Source organism: Diabrotica undecimpunctata, chromosome 8 (assembly GCF_040954645.1).
Source record: "Diabrotica undecimpunctata isolate CICGRU chromosome 8, icDiaUnde3, whole genome shotgun sequence".
Taxonomy (NCBI): Eukaryota; Metazoa; Arthropoda; class Insecta; order Coleoptera; family Chrysomelidae; genus Diabrotica; species Diabrotica undecimpunctata.
Window position 1 is genome coordinate 65,045,334 of NC_092810.1, and position 19,824 is coordinate 65,065,157.

At 33.0% G+C, this 19,824-nt stretch overlaps 1 protein-coding gene and 1 long non-coding RNA gene across 2 annotated transcripts in view; both read left to right on the top strand.

The window, feature by feature from the left end:
- Taf11 (TATA-box binding protein associated factor 11) overlaps positions 1 to 19,824 on the top strand; it is a 46,291-nt gene that overhangs the window by 11,480 nt on the left and 14,987 nt on the right. The window contains exon 2 of the mRNA XM_072540400.1: positions 3,138 to 3,322. Coding sequence (XP_072396501.1) covers positions 3,138 to 3,322 — 185 coding nt within the window. The remainder of the gene's footprint in view (positions 1 to 3,137; positions 3,323 to 19,824) is intronic.
- LOC140447641 (uncharacterized) lies at positions 1,137 to 1,814 on the top strand. Its single transcript, XR_011951622.1, has 3 exons — positions 1,137 to 1,190; positions 1,326 to 1,445; positions 1,638 to 1,814. It is a non-coding gene; the product is annotated as an uncharacterized lncRNA (long non-coding RNA).

The window sequence follows — 19,824 nt, forward strand, 5'->3', positions numbered from 1 at the left end:
TCCAGCAACTGCAACAATTTGGTCGAATTTGTATACAATTCTACAATTCAGAATACTGTAGGAATTCTATTCTATGAATTGTATATTTTATGTGTGTAGAATGCAAAAATAACAAAAACAGATTAGCGTATTATGACTGGATTTGAAATAAAAAAAAATAATGATAATATATCCACATAAATATCTTTACCAGCATTGTTGGCCACAGCATTTTTGAAGGTTTGGATTAAATCCAAACTGGGTTTCATCTAAGTAGGTCTCTTTCACAATGAATAAGGCGAAGAAAAACAGTTTTAATGTGTAGCTCATCAGACTAATTAATCAGTTTTCGTCACATCTTTTTGCCAGCTGTTTCTTCGGAATTGCTGTAAAAACATACTTCAACCATTCCTCAGGTATTTCACCAGTATATACGTTATAGAGCACTTGGACCTCCTGTATTATTTTTAAGAGTTCAGTTGGGATGTTTTCTGGTCCAGTTGCTTTCTTGGTTTTGACCAATGACATATAATAAATATACTCAATGAATGCTGTAAAAATGTCATAAACATGAATACCTTATGTTTTTGTTATGATACAAAGTTGCGTGAGGTTCACGATTTTTTACGAAGTGACGTTTTGTTTGCATATTTTAGGTGACAAGCAAATTTTATTTTTTTAAGGGTTTAAGTTTTGAGATTTTAATTCCATAGTTTTTTATTTAACTCAGAAACAATGTTATGTAACGCGTTGTTTCGAACCCACCTCCGCCCCTGTAATGCGCGGTAACGTTTTACAAGATTCCCCTCCCCCTAAATTGCGTTACGTAATACTTGAATGGTCCCATACCTATACAGTTGAGTCCTTGGTTCTTTACATGTGCGTCATTAATCGCTGGCGAGATAAAACACATTCTTTTTATCTAGCATCATTGTCTTCCACGCATGAAACTAAAGACAAATCAGCTTCCGCCTGTTATTAAGTAAAGACACATGTTATAATATTTTTATGAATGCTTTCAACTCAGTACATCGAAAAGACAGTACAAAAAGACGCTTGGAGACGTTTTCGTTTTTGACATTTCTGGTTTTTTTTACTTGTGGCTGTCAGTGTTTTGGATTTTTTGCTGTTTTTTTGCATTTAGAAGTTATTTATATTACAAAAACAGTTGTTTTCACAACTAATTTTATATCGGAGTTTAAAATTTTCTGGTAAGTTTATTTTATTTAGCCATTCATTTACATACAAAGTTAACCTAATTTACACAGTTAAGGAATGGTTTTGTTTAAGGTTCAGCAAAAGTGAAAGAAATGACAAAAAGAAAATATTTTATTGAATTTTTTTAGATTCTGCCTGGAAAAACTCTTACCTCACAAACACTATAACTCGTTTTAAATTTAATTGAGTACTTTCAATTAGATAAAACGAATGAGGGACCAGTTGATTCGTCGTCATCTGTTCAAGAGGTACAAAAAGTACAATTTTCAAAGGTGCACAATTATAAAGCTTCAATGATGACAAGCACATAATATATATTATTAATATTATTTACTTGCCAAGTTTATTACATAGCAAAATATTTATAATTAGCAACTTTTTATTCTTGGCTTTTTTCAATTTCAATTAAAAATATTAATAATATTTTAACTTCGTTTTAGAGGGTAGCGGCTGCACTTAAATGGAAGAAAAACACAGTATACAATAAACGAAAAAGAAAAGAAAAAAATCCTGTCTTATCTTCTCCGGGAAAAAGCAGACCTCATTTAAAAACGAAAACTACTGATTTAGCTGAGGGCAATAAAATGGCAATTTGAAATACAATATACAATTTTACAAGGATAGTAAGTAAACTAACTCTCTGTTGAGAATTGCGAGTATGACAACATGTTATAGTAATATATTAAAATAAATAACTTTTTAGAGAAATATGTAACCCATGAAGCGTTGATCAATGCTAGCTAAAGAAATTGTTTCTACAAGTAAAACATCCTTGAGTAGAATATAAAATATAGAATTTAAAAAAGATGCTAATCGAAGAGCTTTAATTGAAAGAACTCATATAGCAGTACAACGAGCGTGTTTCTTACGTAAATACATGGAAAACAGAAATAGTACATGGTCATGAGAAGTTGTATTTTTAGATGAAACGTCGATTTTTTTCTATTGGAAATAAAATGACGTCCTGGCAGGATAACAACAGAAGTGTACTTAAACGAGGTGGTTATGATTAAACAAGATTTATTGTAGTTCATGCCGGTTCAGCAATAGAGTTTATTTCAGACGCCAGTTTGTTATTTGTTCCAAATCCTTGACTGCAGATTATCAGGGTGAAATGAATAGTACAATATTTACTAAATGGATAAGTACACAATTATTTCCTAATTCAGAATACCCATCTTTGATTGTCATGGATAACGCATCCTACCATAGTGAAATCATGAATAAACAACCTTCAGACATTATAGATTGGTTGAAGAAATACAATGTTAATTTTGATGAACCTCAGTTAAAACCGATGAATTGTTCATAAGACATACATTCAACATCTTGCAACAATATTATTTGAGCTAAATAATGTTTCATTTTTTAAATAATTCTACTGTTACTTATTACATGAATAGACTGTAAATATTATTGTATATTTAATTATATTTTTTTATAAATTGTTTATTTATTTATTAATCACTAATGTTATTTAAAGAATTCATTAAGCTACTTCAAATGTAGCTCTACTTCTACACCAAAATTTTAAAGCAAAACTAACATTTTATAAATTTTATAATATAATCCTTGATTGGAGCAGTAGCCACTTTCTGTCACTTGCTGTTGCGTGGAGTAAATTTCCGACTTATTTCGTATGCTTTAAATGATGACGCACGTGTAAAGAACCATAAACTCAACTGTGTACACAGCGTGTCTACTTATGTTGGCAACATATGGGAAACTTTTTTATTATTACTTTTATGAAAAAAAGTTATTCTTCATAAAAAGTTTTGCATGGTCTAAAACCTAAGATGCAAAACCATCAGATATCAACTTTTATCAATCTTATAGGAGGTGTCAAAAAACATGAATTATGCTCAAGAGTAAAGCATTATTCAAATACAATTTGAACTTTTAAACAAATGTTCTACTATTGACATATTGATTGTTTTTAGGGTTTTAGTATCAAATTTCACTGAAGATCAGTTAGACAGATATGAAATGTACAGGAGATCAGCATTTCCAAAAGCAGCAATTAAAAGACTTATGCAGACTATAACGGGTTGTTCAGTTTCTCAAAATGTGGTTATAGCAATGGCCGGTATAGCTAAGGTGTTTGTTGGAGAAGTAGTAGAAGGAGGTACGGTAAACCATTAATAAATATTTAAAACATAATGTTTATGACATATAATAAAATTCAGAATATTCTTACAGTAGTATAATATATTCATATACATTATAGTAATTTTGCCCGTCGCATGCGACGGGGGTCCAATCAGTGGCCATCTACGGTCACTCGTTAAATTTTTAAAATAATAAACTTCTTGCATGTAAGTCAAGTAAATATAAAGTATGATCTGATACTCTTCTGATTTTCCAATCTTTTTACTATATCCTGTATATATGTTACGGACAATAACGTAAATCCGGTCAATAACGTTATTAACCTGCCAACATCGACAATGGCCTGTTGCATTAGTCATTGTTGACAATGGCTAGATATTAACATTATTCTCCAGAAACATGTTAGAAATTATACATTGATGATAATTTTAAATTCTTGATATTCAACATTGCTCGCTGTTAATCGGTCAATGTTGAAATTTTGATTAAAAGCTGGGTTATGTGTATTGTTTACTTTATTTCTGTTCTCGTGCTGAAATTACTCGTAGTAAATTTATACAAAAAGTGTTATTATGGATATCAACGATGTGCGCACTTGTTTTAATAATTATACAAACTCAATAGTCAGGTCAAAACGTGAAGACAATAAATCATTTTTAAACTGTAACAAATACAATAGCCGAATAATTGCTGAATGAGCGAACAGATGGGAGATGTTTTTCCTTAACCGGCCCTTAGTTGGACGCCGACCATCTCGGCATAAAGGTCTAATCTCCTCGAGCATCTCTCCCTGGCACAACTTCGTTAGGCTATTAGGAACCCAACACGACATGGTTGAGTCACAGGTGTTTGTATGTAGGTTCTGGATAGAAACACTGGATAAAAGTCTAAAATAAACGAAACAAAAACTGAAATAAAAAAAGAAGAAAAATCGACTGACACAAAAATAGATATGGGCCTATTTAAAGCTATGTGTTTAATCCATGTTGCGAAAAATTGGTTTTATTGGAAAATATAACTGATTCAATCAGAGAAGGAAATAACTCTCAGACAAGCTGCAGCCAAAATAGCATATTAGGCAGCCAAGGTTACAAGCGTTGCCATTGCAAAGGTGGTTGTATAAATAATAAGTGTGCATGTCGTGCAAACAATAAAATTTGTAATTCAAAATGCCATGGTTTACTATCTTGTCAAAATAAAAATGATTAGTCTTTAAAAGTTGTTTTAAATAAGAAATAATACATCATGGATAATTTTATCTATTTATCAACATTTTATCAATGTATTTAATAAATATTTCTCTATAAATTTATAAACCAGCGACATGCGAGGCATAATATATATACATTATATGTCATTCATAGATAAAGAATATATATTACTGAATAGATAGGAAACTGTGTAGGTTATTTCTGGACAATGCGCCATCTGGCGGCCTTAGGAAAGCAACATCTTTTTAAAAAATCTTCTCGTAATTCTTCAAATATAAAGATTAATATTGAGGGTTTGATTACAAAAATAAAACAAACGTTGGTTCTTTTTCTACTTTATTTTCTTTTTTATGTTTTTATATAAACATTAATTACATGTATTTAAATGTAGTTGGTTAAACAGTGGCTATTCTGTAGTTTCTATAAATTACAACACAGAAACAGAGAAGGAATAGCATCACATTTCAAGGTGGACTTATATCTCAATCCAACATAGCGGGCTTCTGGTCCAAAATGAATTGTGCAAGTCTTCTCTCCCAATTTTGTTAATCCAAATATCATAAAGCTAAAAAATAAATAGTTTGTTTTTAATATTTTCTGTGAAATAATGTTACATAGTATATTTCTAGAGGTGCTTTACAAAAGGAGAAATAAACAAAAGTTTTGTAGAAAAAGTTCTTGAAACATTGAAGAATTGCCACATTTTTAATGGCGATAATCTTAATTCCTAAAAAACTTTTACCTAATTCTATATCGCAACAATTCTAATACACATCATAACGTGAAAGAAAGAAGTTTGGGACAACATCGGACATTTTAAGGCAATTATTATAAAATAAATAAAATCTTATATCAGCATTTTCTACTTACCCCCCTATCTTTTGGAAAAATATGCATTTGAGCATCCTTATTGTAATTATTACAACCATTAACGCAGCAGTTAAAAACCGTAATTATTTAAATATGATGGCAAAAAAGCAAACAATTATTTAATCGCAAATAATACAACTCGAAACACTGTGTCGAAACCACAATAAAAATGGCGTACTTGTTTTGTTGGTTGCGGTATTGCGCAGTCACGAAGCTTTGCTATGAATGCTACGCCCTCTGGTGTCCTTAGGAAATACAAATTTCAGAGGACTGTCACTCCCATAAGAGATACCCGGGCATGATGTCATTAATCAAAATTGTTAGCAATCAATCAACCGTGTGGTTTTAAGAACAAAATATGATTGAAATGTCAGATGTTGGTAGTTCATATTTCCTTCCTAGGTGGCGTAGGTATCGGACAAACAGTGTGACTTGTCGTCCTATCCTTTTATATAGATAGATGTTTCCTTTTTTTTTTCATTCTCATCTTATTTTCGAATAAATCAAAATCGAAAAAAATCTTTGTACAATTATTTTTTGTTGTCCCCATTCACATAAAGCTAATTTTCTTTCAAAATCATTCGCAGTCAATTCTTGGCGTCGCTGGATTCTCTAAATCTTCAGATTCTCGAACATATTTAAAAGACACATTCACCCAGGCATACTATCCATACCAACAATTTGCCAGCATTGCAATAATATATTGCTCAAAGTTCCCCATTTCTGAACAATATTCACAGTCTTCTACCTTAAACAAAATTTTGTGTGCTATTGCTGTATATTTGGTTGCAATAGAGCGATAAGTTCAGTAAATTTTTCTGGGCTCATTCTATAATACTGAAAAAAATTCATCTTTGAGCAAATCGTAATGAAGTTGGTGAAATTTTCTGTAAATTTCCCTTCTTAAATTTATGTTATGAATCCAAGGTTTTCTTTTACGGTTCATATTACGTTCTTCTTCTTTAGCTACTGCACATGCAATAACAAAGTCTTCTTCTGAACTGCTATTCGATGTCAGTACTTCAAAAACTATCGTACAACACGTGTCTACATACCTTACATACCTACTTCAACGCCATAGTGCAACTGCCTTTGACTCCAAACCGAACAAGGTACCGTACCTCCTCGTATATAAGCGAAAAACCGTGCACATATTGGCGCGCATTTCAAAAGTTTGTCGAACCCTGCTTCGCTTCGCTCTGCTTCTCGGCGCTTAAGTAAGCGACAAGCTTTACGCCTCTTTGGATACAGTTGGAACACGCCATATGGCGCAAGGTTGGATCTTCCTATGCGGCGTTTATAATATAAGGATACTCATACTCAGTAACGGCCAGTGAAGTTTTTAATTCGGCTTCTGTTGTAACCAGTTTTTTTTCTTTAGTCTCATAACACTGAACCATTGCGATTGAATCTATTCATTACATTTTAAAATGCTCTCTATTCAGTTGCTGACGATCTAGAAATCACACACGATAGACTCTTGATGCAAGTAAACAGTTCTTATTACATTTACCTAATATTCATACCACGTCTACCAGTTCTTCTCTTTCAAATTTTATTGTTGATTGTTGTAAAATAATTAAAATCCAAGACAATGTCAAAACAATTTGATTTAAAACTAAATTGTCAATTTATGAAACATACCTTCATAGCCACCTTGATTTTAATTATATCGGAACTTATTTCGAACACTTCCTACATTGGAAATAACAATGTCTTTATTTTTTTTTGTTTGTTGCTTCAAGATATTTGTAAATAGTAAATTAAATGAAAATAATAAATTTAATTCCTGAAATGTCCCTTTTTTATTTATTTAATGGCTTTGGATAACTTGATCCATTCAGCCACAATAATGTATTTGACTACTTGAATTTGTTAATGATGTATTGACCTATTGCATTTGGTAACAAAATAGTACTTCGCCTAGAAGTAAATTAAAAATATAATGTAAACATCAGTATCACAAGAATCAGTAGATTGATAAGAAACCATACTTTCATTCGTTACATTCAAGGCCCTAACCAACTTAAAATTAATATTTAGAACCAACAGGGGATTACATAATATAGGGATACTTTTCACGCCAAGGTACCTTTCATAGCGACTTTATTACAACACAAGACAGGCAACGGCTAGGAGGTAAATATATAACATAAAGATAGGCAGAGGGAACACAGCTAGATTTATACATTCAGATTACACATTCTAAATTTTTCTTTTAGTCCTTTTTAAGCCTAATATTATGACGAGAGATATATAAAATAGAAGATTGACACTGAGAAAGAGGTATTTGTTCTTTTATCAGATTTTCCAATAGATACTTGCAGCATCTTACTTACTAATCTACTTACTAATAGCAGCATCATTATATATGCACTCGAATCCAATGATTGATATCATCAGTATTACCATTACAATCGCAAAGTTCTGTTTCACTTAAATTAAATCTATGAAGATGGGCTTTCACAGTAGCATGATTAACAAGGCATCTAACAAACATTGAATATATTCTTCTATTGGGATGACTTCTTGCAGCAAAAGGCGCAGTAGGTAAAGCAGGGTGAATTTTTGTATAAAGGTTTTTACTTCTTTTACAGAAGGCATGTCATTCAATTTCCCAGTTTTATTTTAATTCTTGTTTAGTTGATTTTCTAAAAATTTTACGATAATACTGTTTTTGTATATATGCTTATGCGAATTATCTAAAGCAGACAGAGACAACGCAAATTTTGAATCCGACAGGATTACTATTTGTTGATCAGACATTTTTTTCGCAATAGTCCATTTCAGAGCTTGATATATTGCAAACAGTTCCGCGGAATTAATGGAACATTGTTAGTTTAATTTAAACATAATGTGATCTTGATAGTTTTGGATATATACTGCACAACCAGCTCCCAAAATGGAAATATCCCTTTTTTCATTATAATTTAAAATATCTCCCACACTATTAAGTATGTGCTTTGGAAATACTTAAGACAAATTTAACTACATTGATTTTAGTTTATGATGGTGACATAAAATATAAGGTGATGCATTTAAAAATACTGAGCAAATAATGAATTTCTGTTTTGACTTACACTGTATTATATTTTAAGAGTATTAGCAAAATCAATCATTTTTATGAAGGTTGACAATCATCTACAAACTATGGCTACAACAGGTCGTTACATTTGTATTCCTTTTCAATTATACAGGGCTTTGAACTTATTACGATTTTCATTGAAATTTGGTTATAACTTTTTTAATATAAACATATCTTTGATGCGACACAGGACACAGTGTTATGGGAGACCCTGTATATTTGTAACTAATTTTACAATGTGAAGCTTACAGCTACGTCCTATTTTTGTAAATAGCTTTGTTTGGTATCTCATATAATAACATATATGTTCTTCTTCGACTGGTACCTCTCTTTCCATATATTTTGCCCTGAATAATAAGATGATATGGAGGACTCCATAACGTTCTGGGTGTCGCATGACATGGGTAAAATGCTCCAATTTTCGTATTTTTACGGTTTTTGCTACTTCCGTTTGTTTTTTTAAACGTTGTAATACCTCTTCATTTGTCACTCTGTCAATCCAGCTTATGCATAGCAGCCTTCGATACGCCCACATTTCGAAAGCTTGAAGTTTATTTAGTATAGATTTAGCGAACGTCCAGCTTTCAACTCCATACAATAATGTCAAGAAGATGTAACATTTGATGAGTCTTATTTTCAGGTTATTGTTAATATTTCGTCCACATATATTTTTTTAAGAACACTGAAGAAAAATATATAAGAACAGTGCTCTGGCCTTTTCAATGCGGATATTTATCTCTTTGCTCATATCCCAATTATTGTTTTATATTTAAATCGAGATAAGTAATGTTCTCAGTTTTTTCTATTTCAGTACCATATGCTATAATTGTGTAGTCGTCTATTGGTGTTTTATTGATTACTGTGTTTTTGAAGTATTAATTTTACATATCAAAAAGGAAAACCTAGAACACAACAAGCACAACAGGCATACAGGTAGGTAAACAATACTAAAACTAATCCAAAAAATAATAGAAGAAAACCGAATTCCTCAAGAATGGAGATCAAGCATCCTAATACCTCTCTTCAAAAAGGGAGACAAATCGGACCCGGAAAATTACAAAGGAATTAATTAATTAAACACAACACTAAAATTTATAACCAAAGTGATAACAAATATACTGAATGAAATTATAACGCTAGCAGAAGAACAACAAGGTTTTAGGTCAAGGAGATCATGCACCGACGTTATATTTATAGTGAGGCAAGTACAAGAGAAATCATTAGAATACAACAAACCGGCATATCTATGTTTCGTGGACCTTAAGAAGACATTTGACCTTGTCAAATTAAAGGACGTTATCCAGTTGCTGTACACAAGAGAAATACCTTTAGGAATAATCAAAACGATAGAAAATATCTACCAAAACAACACAATAAAAGTAAAATAAGAAGAAGAACTAATTGACCCTATTGAAGCTGGCAATGGGATAAGACAGAGAGATTTCCTGAGTCCTCTATTGTTCGACCTGATTATGGATGAAATAATAAAAAAGTAAGAACTAAAACAGGATAGCAAATGGGAGAAAAACAACGTGAAATAATCCTGCTATGCAGACGACGCAATACTACTCTCTTAAAGTGAAGATGATTTACAACGTATGCTGCACCAATTCAATATAACCGCCAGAAAATGTATCATGGTAATTTCCCCAAAAAAGACAAAATGCATGGTAACAGCAAATTTTCTAAGATGTAAATTGGATCTGGAAGGTCCAGATAATAGAACAAGTTCTTCTTCTTCCTATGCCGTCCCCATTAACGGAGGTTGGCGACCACATTTTTAAAAGCTTCTCTGTCTTTTGCAACGTGGAATAATTCGTCTACAGTCATGTTTGTCCAGTCTCGAATATTTCGCAGCCATGACTTCCTCTTTCTACCTATTCCCTTTTTGCCATCGACTCTACCCTGCATGATGACCTGCAGAACACTATATTTATTATTTCTTAGTATGTGTCCAAGGTATGCAGTCTTGCGTACTTTTATCGTTCTCAACAATTTTTTGTCTCGACCCATCCTTCTCAGCACTTCCTCATTGGTGACCCTGGCAGTCCATGGAATTCTTAATATTCTCCGGTATATCCAAAGTTCAAAGGCTTCAATCTTTTTAACTATTTGCGCTTTTAGTGTCCATGTTTCTACCCCGTACAATAGTTGCGACCAGACGTAACATTCAACAAACCTCAGTCTCAGCGCAGTATTCAGATTTTTGTCACAGAACAATTGTTTGAATTTTAAGAACGCTGCCCTTGCCATTTCTATTCGTACCCGGATCTCTTGGTCTGGATCTAATTCTGTGTTGATGAAGAATGATAGAACAAGTAATGAAGTTTAAATATCTTTAAATATCACATTATCTAGCTACGGAATGCTCGAAACAGAAGTGAATAGAGCAAACAAAGCCACAGGTTGCCTGAATGAAACAATATATATCATGACATACACGGCAGAAACACGACTTGACAGAGAACAAAAAGAATGTTTTAAACGGCAGAGATCAAATGGATCGTAAAACACTGTGGGGCAGAGCTAGAAGTATAGATATACGACATAGATGCAAGGTGGAGAACATCAAGGACTGGGTAAGAAATAGAAGAGTAGAATGGAACGATCATGTAAGCCGAATGACAACAACTAGAGTAGTAAAGACGATAAGAGATAGTTCCCCAATAGGAAGACGATCAGTAGAAAGGCTACGAAAACGATGGATCGACAACTTACTGGAGGCACGTTGAAAAACATACAGAGTCACGTCTACATAAAAAGAAGAAGTATTAATTTTTAAGCCGTATTCTTCGCATTCACCAGTAACACTGTCAATAAATAACTGTACGAGTAGTTCTTCCGCAGAACTCGCAAGCAACACAGTATCATTCGCATAACTCAGATCACTGATCTTAATGTCCGTTGACAGTGATACCTACATCAAACCTGGCAAGTGCCTCTTTGAGAATATATTCTGAGTACATATTAAAAAGCAGTGGTGATAAGATACACCCCTGTCTAAACACACGGATAATTTCAATTGATTCAGAAGTATCTAGACCAATTCTGACATTTGCTTGCTGGTGATAGTAGAGATTTTGTATAATTTTTAAATCTTTGTCGTCTATTCCTACTCGTCCAAGAACTTCCATCAGTATTATATGTCTAACTTTATCGAATACTTTCTCAAAAGTCTATAAAGCACATGTAAACAGGATGATTGACATTTCTACAACTTTGAACCAACACTTGCACGCTGAATAGTGCACCCTATTGTTCCAAAACTACATATTATGGAAACTAACACGTTTTTACTTCATATCATAACTTCTGGAGTGAATTATCCGAAGAAAAATTTTTAAAACGTGACTCATAAGACTGATTGTGCTATATTCGTATAGTTTCGTATACTTTATTTAAAAGGCTCAGAAGTGATTCTTTCCCATTATTTACGTCTGGAGTTCGATATTTCGTTGATTCTTTTATTAGTTCAACTTCATCAGGAACATACTACAAAATTAACTAACAATTAGATACAAACATCACATTCACGATATTGCAACTTACGAAATGCTGTATTTTATTTTGTAAAACAAATTATATTAGAGAAACACACATTGTTCTATGAACGTACAAAACGTCATTGATTTCGGTCTGTTTTCACATATGTCAATAGAGCCAACGAGTTTTATTATCGATTATTGTTATTGATTCGTTGTTTATTAGTTTGGGTAGTTTTGTTTGTATGTTATCAGGGCCTGCTGCTTTACCATCCTTACCCATCTTTACCGTCGTTAAATTCCTGAAAAAGAAATTCGTCAACGGCGGTTTTTTAATATGTCGTCTAACTTTTATACTAGTCCTCGGAACTTTGGAAGATCGGCTTTATATAAGCTCTCCAATAATAATGCCCCTCCAATAATAAACCTCTTGTTTGGCCGTGGTAAACCCAGGATTCTTGTATCACAGCTACATCGAACTTTCTCATAGCAACAGTAAGTTCTGTCGAAGCTGCCTTATTATGCTGAAGATTCTCCTGCAGAACTCTGATTAGAGCCATCGATGCCTCTGATCGTTTTGAAAGATACCTTTCTAAATATTTAATACACCTTGAAATGAGCAACCCTAAATGCTATGTAAGAGACCTCGTCGATCGAAAAGACTAAATAGAGACTCATAAATAACTTACTAATATTACTAACTAATAGATCTCTGAAAGAGTTACTTTCTTACCTACAAGCAAAATACAACATTGACTATATTTTAACTTCGATGTTGAATCAAGACGTTCTAGAGAAATTTTTTCTTATATTCGAGGAATGGGTGGTGCAAATGATCATTCTTCGCCAATAAATTTTAAATATAGATTAAGGTGGTATATTTTAGGAAAAATTCGGCGGCGATCTTTACAGAATGTCGCAATACTATTGAAACTAGTGAATCCTGTGTAAGTAACAGCTCATTAGAAAGTCCTCAATTGCCAAGCGATATTTCGGCGTCAGAAGATATTTGCTTGACACAAAAAATGCTGTTTAATTTGGTAGAAAAAACTGCAAAAAATTATGAGGTGAAATAAAAAATTCATCGGGACTCTTTGGAGTATGTTGCTGGTTATGTTGCATACAAATTCAAACATAAATATAGTTTAGGAAACCCTACAAAAATTTATGAGACATATATACCAGATTGGCTACAGACAGTCTCTAGAGGTTCTCTTTTGTACCCAAACGAAGAATTGTGGGAAGCTACACTAAAAATGGAATCATTGTTTTGTACAATTCATGGAAGCTCTTTATCAAAAAAAAAACCTAAAATCTTTCAACAGCTGGCACAGAAAACTTTAGCTCAGCTTGAGAATACCACGATACCATTTGAGGTACTCCTATGTCTCAGTGGGACACGCACATAGTATATAAGATTAAGAGAAATGTACAGACAGATTAGTTTCAGTAACTATTAAAGAAAACTCGACAAAAATATGTCAAAGTTTAGGAAGGAAAGAAAGGAAAAGGAAAGAAAAGAAATAAATTTTAATGATGTAGTATAAAGTATCCAATAAATCTTTATTATGAATTGTCGATCGAGTTCAATACTGAATGCTAATAAATGAGCTAAATGAATGAGCTAATGTTGGAAAATGCAAGTCAAAGTTCGAAGATATTTGAAACACATTCATTTAAAACAATTTTCTCTAATTTTAAATGTTAATTAAGCGATTCGGAAAGTGTTTTTAATATTTAACCATTCTACATACTTTGTTCAAAATACACGATTTTGGAAATATTCCAGTAATGAATCGGACCATCGAAAGATGGTCGAAAATAAAATTAATTTTTATGCTTATTAATTAAAAAGACAATATTATATTCCTACATTAATATGAATATACAATAATCAGAAAACCTATATCCAAGAAAAAATAAAAACGTTGTAAACTACACATCTTATAATATAAAGTGCCAATTATTCATGCTTGTAACTATATATTTGATTGCCTATATATTTGATTTTAACCGACTAACAGGGCAAGTTTATTTGGTTATACCTAATTCACCCCTGTCCTATATGACCATAGTGCATGTTCTATCAGTCCAAGGACGGGAGTTCAAAACATCCCTAAAACGTGCTCATCAAATATCTTGATTCCTCCACTTTAACAATAAACGTTGTAAATATAAAAATATTCTTTGAAACTATTTGAGAATTCTCTATTTCATTATTTACATTACTATAATTTAGACGTAAAGGATTTTTAACAGCAAATAATACTGCTAAATGATTAGCTGCCAAAAGGGATGACAAACTATATATGTAGGATACTTATGATATAGTATTAAGTAAGCATATCAGAAGAATATTAGGAATAATATGAATACAATATTTAATCTTACTTTACTAATTTAGTTAAATTTTTTAAAAACAAATACGTACCTACTTTATCATTTCCTATTAAAAGTAATATAAGAGGTCATTTCCATTGAAACATTATATGCCATATTGTATTACTTCGTTGCCTTGGATTTTATATCATAAAATTGTTGCAGTTTTGCTGAAGTGTAGGTTCACTGGTTTTCATATATTGATGCACTTAAATTTAATTAAATTACACATACTTAAATGACTATATTATATTATATATCGGACTCATGGGTTATAATAAAAAATATGGATTGTATTTTTATGGGTTAAAAAAGATTCAACTTAATGCGAACATATACTGTTCCCATTTTTAACTTATGGGATAATGAAAGCAGAGACATGCCTAGAGCAGGTGATAACGGACCTGCAGGGGATGCACTGCAGGCAGCAGAGCTTGGGGCGCCAAAATGAGCTTTTTTCTGCTATAATAGTGTTATACAAAATAGTAAAAAAAAATTGATTTTTTAAATGTAGGTTTAAATCCAGTCATAATACGCTAATCTGTGTTATTTTTGCATCCCACACAAGGGAAATATACAACGCGTAGAATTCCTACCGTGTAGTAATAGAATTTATTGGTAAATATATTATGTTTCAAAAATCAAACAACTTTACACTTATTTGAAATGCTTTGTTTATTATCTTCAAATGCTTCTCTTCTTTGTTTCAAATTTCTTTGAATTGTTTGAAGATTCTGTCAGCAGTTAGGGACGTAAATGAATGATTTGTACTAAAATAAACATTTTTCATAAAATTTAGTTTATCAGAAGCTTTGTCAATTTAGTGTTCTATGTGATTAATAATGCAGTATAGTTTGTCAACTTACTGTTCAGTTAAAAGAACATTATTTATTGTTGCATTCAATTAACATAAAAGTTATTAGGTACTGTACTTTCATTACATTGCGGTTTCACAGCACTGCACAAGCATAATATTGCCGTTTTAAAGTAATTATTTTCATTTAGCTAAATACTAATTTTTGTACGATTGTAAAAAAATTAAATAAATATAATTAAATTTAAAAAAAAAAACCGAAGGGCGCCTATGCTAGTTTTGTAGGTGGGCACCTTATACCCTAGCACCGGGACTGGACATGTCCATAATTTTAAACAGTGAAAACCGACAACACCCAAAAGTAAAAAATCACGGCGAAATGCTAGATTATGGACAGGAATACATAGTGGGACCCTTAATCACAACGCAAAACATTAAAATCTGGTTTTTAAGTCTCTCAACATGTACTATTTACTATTTGACACTAGGTGTTGATGTATATCTGAGACGCCAGCTTGTTTGGACGTGTTTTTAAAATTTTTGGTAAATTTTACACTATCGTCTTCTTTAAGGACAGTTCTAGTAGAAGTTAGTGATGACTTCTGCAAATTCATCTCTATTCGCTGTTTTTTATTGTTTGGAGATCTAGTCCTGTCTATTCCTTGATGTTACTCAGCCATATCATTTGTCATCTGCCAGGACCGCGTTTTCCGTTTATTTTTTCTTCCATTATTAGTTAAAGGAAGTTATATCTCTCGTGTCTGAATATATGTCCACGATAAGTTTCCGTAATAATTTCTACAAGTTCATGATCTCTATTCACACGTCTCAAAACTTCTTCATTGCTAACATGGTCAATCCATGAAATTTTTAGAATGCGTCCATATCTCAATTTTTTCTAGGCATCGTAACGAGCTAATTGTCATGCCTGTCTAACTCCAGGCTTCCATGCCATGGAGTTAGATATTGTGTACATTTTATCATGCGATATCGTTAGATATTGCACGAGTTAGATCAATTTCTCGGGTGGTGAAAAATTGTATTATTTTTAGAAATGCGTTTCTGGTCTATTCTATTCTACATTTGACTTCCTTTCCTGAGTCTAACGTCTCATGTATCCAACATCCTAGATATTTAAACTTTTTAACTTGTTCAATTATTTTTCATGTTTATGTTTGGAGTATTATTTTTCGTGATTACCATTGTTTTTGTTTTCTTTGCATTAATTTTAAGGCCATATTTTCCACCCTCTGCCACTACCTTCTTAAGCAGATTTTCTAGTTAGAGAGAGGCAGTGAGGTACTCTTTAGCCTGACAGTGCTATTACAAAAATGCAGAAATCGGACCAAAGATGTTTATGTGTGTTTCATAGTTTATGAAAAGGTGTTTGACCGTGTAAAACAGGCCAAACTCATTCACCTACTCACTAGACAAGGGTTAGACCAATGAGATATAAATTTTATTAAAAATCTGCATTGGAAAGAGACAGCCTAGATCAAAATAGGCAAAATCTGTTCATTAGTGTTCCTATGACAAGAGGGGTGTGTTCTGTTACCTCTTTTTTGAACCTTTACTCTCAAGAAGTGTTCTAGAGTGCACTGGAAAACATCGAATAAGTCAATAAAGTTAACGGAAGGCTGATCAACAACGATGGACACCCCAGACAACGACTCCTAGACACAGTAGCAGAAAAAGGCGATTCTTTTGGTCTTAAAATCAAAACCTGTAAAACAAAAGCAATGGTAGTAAGCAAACGTCCAAATTCACAAGCTAACATTCAAATTTGTAACACCCCCATAGAAGACGAAAATCAATTTAAATAACTTGACTCATGAATAACGAAAGCTATAGAACCGGATGTTGAAATCTGAGCTCGAATTGAATACCCAAGATACTAGGATACTCTTTCACTGGATACTAGGTATCGATTCGTAAAAACATACATATATTCTATTCTTTTATATAGGACAGAGGCATGGATAATGAACCTAAGTGCTATGAGAAGGTTGGAGGCCTTCGAGATGTGGTTGTTTAGAAAAATCCTGAAAATACCATGGACAGACCATGTCAGTAACGAGGCAGTGCTGCGTAAAATGGGCCATGGCAGAGAACTTCTTAACATTATCAAGAAGTTCAAAACCAGTTGTCTAGAACATGTGTACCGTAGAAGACATTATGAGCTCTTAAGATTGTTGATGGTAGAAGTACTGAAAATATGGCAGGAACACTTGAGTACGCTACTTAATGGAAAGAGTAGAGCTGAAGGTGGAGATGATATAGAACTCGAACTAAAATAGGAGAAAACTGAGCTATCAACGTTACCAACTTTGGAAGAAATGAATAAAGCAATTCAGTCTATAGCCAGAAACAAGTCACCCGGAGCAGATAACCTACCCGCAGAAATATTTAAATGTGGCGGTTAAACATTTGTAACTCTCTTTCACAAACTATTAATACAGATATGGTAAGAACGCGCTTTACCAGAAGGTTGGAAGACTGGAATTGTATGACCTATACACAAAAAAGAAAACATGCTTCACTGTTCTAACTTTAGAGGAATTTCCCTTCTTAATACGGTATACAAAATTTTGTTCATGATACTTATCGAACGATTGGCACAGTATACTGACAATAGAATAGGATCATACCAAAGATGCCTTTTGAAAAACAGATCTACCATTGATTATATATCATCCATCCATCATCTATGAGACAAATATTAGAACAAACGACGGAGTACGACATAGACTGCAGTTACATCTTCGTAGATTTTAAGGCAGCGTACGATATTGCTGACAGACTCCAATTGTATTCGGCTATGCTCGAATTTGGAATACCAAAAGGATTGGTAGAATTAATTAAAATGACAATGAGAGAAGTTGAATGTAAAGTGCGAGTACAAGGGGATCTTTCAGAACCATTTACAACTAACAGAAGATTACGCCAGGAAGATGCGCTATCATGCACACTGTTCAAGCTAGCGTTCGAAAAAGTTATGAGAGATTCGGGAATAAACTTAACGGGTATGATATATACCCGTATCTGTAAATCTATAGACTTTTTGGTGATGCAGGTATAGTAAAAACCATCAAAATAAACCGCCTAAGATGGGTGGTCTACGTTATACGGATGGATGAGAGTGATCTTTCTAAAATAACCATGCTAAATAAGCTGGTCGGAAGAAGAAGGGAGCGACCTAAACCCAGGTATCTGGACGATGTGCAGGACGGTTTAAGGGAGATTTGAGTAAGGGGATGGAGAAGACAGCCACTCGACAGGGGAGGATGGAAGAATGTTTTAAGGCAGGCCAGGGCTCACGAAGGGCTGTTAGCGCCAACTGATGAATATTGTTGAAGGGGGGGGGGATGCAAGAAAGCAGAGGTCCAGGTACGAGATGTACATGGTTGAAAAATATCAGAGAATGGACGGGTATCGATACACAATCCTGATTGAGAACCCCGCACAGGATATAGAAAGATTTGTTAGAATTATTGCCGACCTTCAGAAATGAAGAGGGCACTCTAAGTTCGCTTCCGGAAATTAATATCGTGGACATATCTGATGTTATTGACAATTCTTTCGTTGCCTTTAATCCCTTCTTGTGCCTTATCTAGAGCTCGTGCAACAATCTCCTCTGAGTATAGGTTAAATGATAATGACGAGAGAATACTTGTCACTCCTCTTTGGAATTTTATGGTCTCAGTGTCCCTCATTTCGTTTCTAAAAAATGCATTTTGGTTCCAATAGAATTAGCGCATTATGTTTATATCATTCGAATCGCTCATCAGAATCATCAACTTATTGCAACAAGCACTAATATAGTAGTACCGTACACACTTTTCTTGCATATCACATTTTTATCACCAGCTTCTCTAAGTTATACAGCATTTTATCGAAGTGTATTGAAATTGTGTTTTAATGCCGGATCTGTAAATAAATACATAATATTATTCGTTGTTAGTATAATGCAGTCTGATTATGGAATTAATCAAAAATATTACTCCTACATGGAATGTATTTCCTTCCTGCCTTTGTCAACATTTTTTTACGATTCTTGGTAAATTTAATAGCAAAAATGATATTTTACGCAGTTAGCGTTTATCAATATTTCCAATGAATAATAGTATTATGAATAAAATGTATAATTTTTATATGGAAAAAAAATATTTTGTAAAATAAAACGTAAATGCAAAAGACAAAATTATAACTTTTTTCTCGGTCCATTTAACGGTTTTTTCATGTTTACTATGGTATTAAATATTATACAGGGTTAGCCACTCAATAGAGTCCACCCTGATATTTGGCAATCTTCATTGGATTTTGTAAAAATATTGAAACAGGTCGATTTTTATTCTAAAAGGCGATATAGACATCTGTCATTTATCAACCACCTTCCTTCTAGTACCACAAACTTTTAATTTTAACACTTTCAGTGCGGAACTTTGTTTCAGAACGTTCGCCTGTGCGGAATGAACTTTATGAATGAAATTAACACTAAATGGCGTCGTCCGCACAGGCTGAGAAATAAAAAAGGACGCTATATAGTGGCTTCCGCAGCCAAAGTGTTAAATAATAAATAGACCATGTGTAGCATATCATTAGACAGGTATTTCGCTGGAAAATTCAGGCATCCATGAATTTTCTTTTTATATTAACTCTGTTCTAGTGAAAAAGTAT